The 3446-nt window shown below is 42.8% G+C and overlaps 1 protein-coding gene and 1 non-coding gene across 2 annotated transcripts; one reads left to right on the top strand and one right to left on the bottom strand.

The window, feature by feature from the left end:
* Positions 1-698: 698 nt before the first annotated feature.
* On the bottom strand, positions 699-1907 carry LOC130856541 (heterogeneous nuclear ribonucleoprotein D-like). The gene has a single exon (XM_057741008.1). The coding sequence runs from the start codon at positions 1836-1838 to the stop codon at positions 933-935; it is 906 nt and encodes a 301-aa protein (XP_057596991.1). The 5' UTR covers positions 1839-1907; the 3' UTR covers positions 699-932.
* Positions 1908-3139: 1232 nt separating this feature from the next.
* TRNAG-CCC (transfer RNA glycine (anticodon CCC)) lies at positions 3140-3212 on the top strand. Its single transcript has one exon. It is a non-coding gene; the product is annotated as a tRNA-Gly (tRNA).
* The last annotated feature ends 234 nt before the right edge of the window (positions 3213-3446 follow it).

The raw sequence follows: 3446 nt of genomic DNA, 5'->3' as shown, positions 1-3446 counted from the left end.
TGTCTTCTTCTTCTGTTTTTAAAACATATTTATTTATTTATTTATGTATTGGCTGCATTGGGTCTTCGTTGCTCTGCTTGGGCTTTCTCTCATTGCAGCGAACGGGGGTTACTCTTGAGCGCGGGCTTCTCATTGCAATGGCTTCTCTTGTTGTGGAGCACCGGTTCTAGTAGTTGTAGTACGTGGGCTCAGTAGTTGGGACTGGTAGGCTCTACAGTGCAGGCTCAGTAGGTGTGGCACATGGGCTTAGCTGCTCCGCAGCATGTGGGATCTTCCTGGAGCAGGGCTCAAACCTGTGTCCCCTGCATTGACAGGAAGATTCTTAACCACTGTGCCACCAGAGAAGTCCTTGTAATGTCTTCTTGATGTTGAGTTTGTTGTTGTTTGCTTATTTTTTCTTTGTTTCCAGGTCTAGACATTCAACATTATGTTACTCTCTTGCTTGTTGGTTGAAGATGATGGGTTCATTGCCCACGAAACTGACACGCATAAACTCACATCACAAGAAACCAACATAATTTATTATTATTTCTACTCTTTGAATTTTCATCTTTGGGATTTGAGGCATTGTGGTCCTCCAGGAGTCAGAGCTTATCTTAAATCCCTCAATTTCTTTGTTAAAAATATAAAGAATTTTTTTTTTTTTTTTTAACAATCACATAAGGAAGCATTTGAGGTTTAACATGAAATCATACAAATAAAATTTGTATAAACACAAATCCACATCGAGTCATAACACATATAGCAAAAGACAAAGTAAAAACAAAGGAAACTAACTGGCAGCTATATACAGTTGGACACAGTTGTGTCTTGTACACTAGAAAGTCTTTTACAAAATAATCATCTTAGATCAACAGAAGACCAATCTTCAATGTCGTCCTGCAAGATGGGTTACTTTAGCAATCTCTTCCTGTTTTCTCCAATGTCCCCTTTTAGTATGGCTGGTAATTATTTTGGTGATTGCCACCCCCTCGAGATGCCTTGCCATAAGTGCTCTGTTGGCCACTGTAGTCTGCATATCCCTGTCCATATCCATAGTTCCCATAGTTATACCCAGTATAATCATAGCCGCCATAGCCACTATAGTTTTGATCACCACCATAGGCACTATTGTAATTTCCATATCCTTGATCATAATAGTTATTAAATCCTTGGTTCCAGTTCTGGCCCTGACCTCGGCCACGACCCCTAGTACCACCTCGTCCACCAGCTGCAGCACCTCTTCCTCCTTTTTGTTGTTGCTGTTGCTGCCTATATACCTCTTTGGGTTGTGCAACTTTGATTTCACACTTCCCAGAACCAATTTGATGATATCTGCTTTCTAACAATTTCTTTACTGGCTCTTCGTCTGTATATGTTATAAAACAAAATCCTCTTCTTTCATTTGTTTTTGTATCCATAGGAAGTTCGATATTTTCAATCTCTCCAAAGGCTCCAAAATATTCTTTAATTTGTTCTTCGGAAGTATCTGGGCTCAATCCACCCACAAAAACCTTTTTTGGGGGCTCCTTCCCTTTTAAAGCTTTGGCCCTTTTAGGGTCTATCAATTTGCCATCCAGTTTGTGTTCTTTCAGTTCCAAAACCTTATCAACACTAGCAGCATCTTTGAAAAGCACAAATCCAAATCCTCTTGATCGTCCAGTGACTGGATCTGTTTTAATTGTGCAGTCTACAACTTCCCCAAATCGAGACAGATATTCAGTCAGATCTTTCTTGCTTGTATCCCAGCTCAAGCCTCCAATAAACATTTTACCGTCATCCTGCTGATTCTTGCTCGCGTTGATCTTCGATCCCTCTGCAAATTCCTCTATGTTGCTGTACTCGTTCATGTCTTCCATAGCGGCGGAGTTGTCGGCCGGGAGGTGCTGGCGCGCAGTCCGAGTCGCGGCAGCGGCGGCGGCGGAACGTTGTATCAAAAATATAAAGAATTTAAAGATAAAAGTTGAACTAGTATACCATTATGGAGAAAAGATTCAACAAAAACAGCTTTCCCTCACTCCATGTCCATTTGATGCTGGTCAAAACACATCATTGGCCATTTACTTAAAAAAAAAAAAAAAAAAAAATGAAAACCTCTCAAACAAATGAAATATGCCTGTACACAGACACATAAAGGAATGGGAAAAGAGACAATGAAAGATTAGAGAAAGGGACACTCTAGTTGTCAGGAAGTGAGGAGACCAAATTACAGCTTTCTAACTGAGAACGCATCCTTGTCTGTAGAACCGACTTCTGGGGTCAGGTAGCAGGTATTCTTTCCAGTAGACATCTCATTTTTGCTGCCCAGCACATCAACTGTATCTTCTTCCTCCATGTTCAGTTGTTTAGGTATCTGTTTCACTGATACCTAATCAAATGGGGATCTGATCTGCCTCACTGACAAAATCTGTCATTCACAGCAGGTTCCAGCATTTGAAGGCTTGACTGGAGCTAGGAGCCACTTCCAAAGGGACTCACATGTAAGCCTGGCAAGTCAGTGCTGGTTGTTGGTGGGAGGCCTCAGTTCCTCACCCACAGGGCTGCTTGAGAGTCTTATGACTGGCAGCCGGCTTCCCCCAGAGCAAGTGATCCAGGCCTCGGGTTTTGATGCAGAGAAAGGAATTCCTGCTAGAGTAAGTCTTCTGGCCTGTTTCATTACCTCTCCCCTATTCTTGCCCAGTGGAGGAGCTGGGATTTCTGATTGGTGAGTTTGGTGGAAGGAACTAAGCATGGGCCATTACCATCTCCAGGGTTGTTTTATTTTGGAGCAAGCACGTCTCCAGGATGCAGGCATTCTGATCTGGTTTTGGCCAGACCAGAGTCAAGGGCCAGCACTTTGAGGAGTCCTTGACTTGTCCAGCTAGGCCAGGATTGGGGTAAGTAAGTTCATCTCATTGGGGTGAATTGACAGTGAACCCACATGGCTGTAGATCTAAAGTCATGATCTCCCGTCAGCATTGCCAGTGATATTTTGAGTTCTCTTTGTATGACTCTTATATCAGCTAGTTTTGAGCACTGGAAGGGAAGATGCAGTCTCTTCAAACCTCAAAATTTGCGGGAAGAGAATACAGTTAGAGTCATTCAGCCAGGAATCTGAAGAACAAAATTGCTTCTGTGTTGGCTTAATTTTAACATCTTCAAGCCTGACGGTGTTGGGACATCCCTGGTGGTCCAGTGGTTAGGACTCTGCACTCCCAATGCAGGGGGCCCAGTTTCAATCCCTGGTTGGGGAACGAGATCCCACGTGCATGCTGCAACTAAGAGCCTGCATGCTGCAACTAAAGATCCTGCATGCCACAACGAAGCTCCTGTGTGCCACAACTAAGACCTGGTGCAACCAAAATAAATAAATAAAAAAAAGAAAGAAAGAAAAAGAAAAAAGACGGAGGGTATTACCATGCTCAGTTTTTTTTTTCTTAGAGCTTGAGAAGGTACTCACAAGACTTGTTTTAGAAGGGTGTCTGGGC

This window comes from Hippopotamus amphibius, chromosome 1, assembly GCF_030028045.1.
Source record: "Hippopotamus amphibius kiboko isolate mHipAmp2 chromosome 1, mHipAmp2.hap2, whole genome shotgun sequence".
NCBI lineage: Eukaryota > Metazoa > Chordata > Mammalia > Artiodactyla > Hippopotamidae > Hippopotamus > Hippopotamus amphibius.
This window is presented reverse-complemented; position numbering and strand designations above follow the sequence as displayed.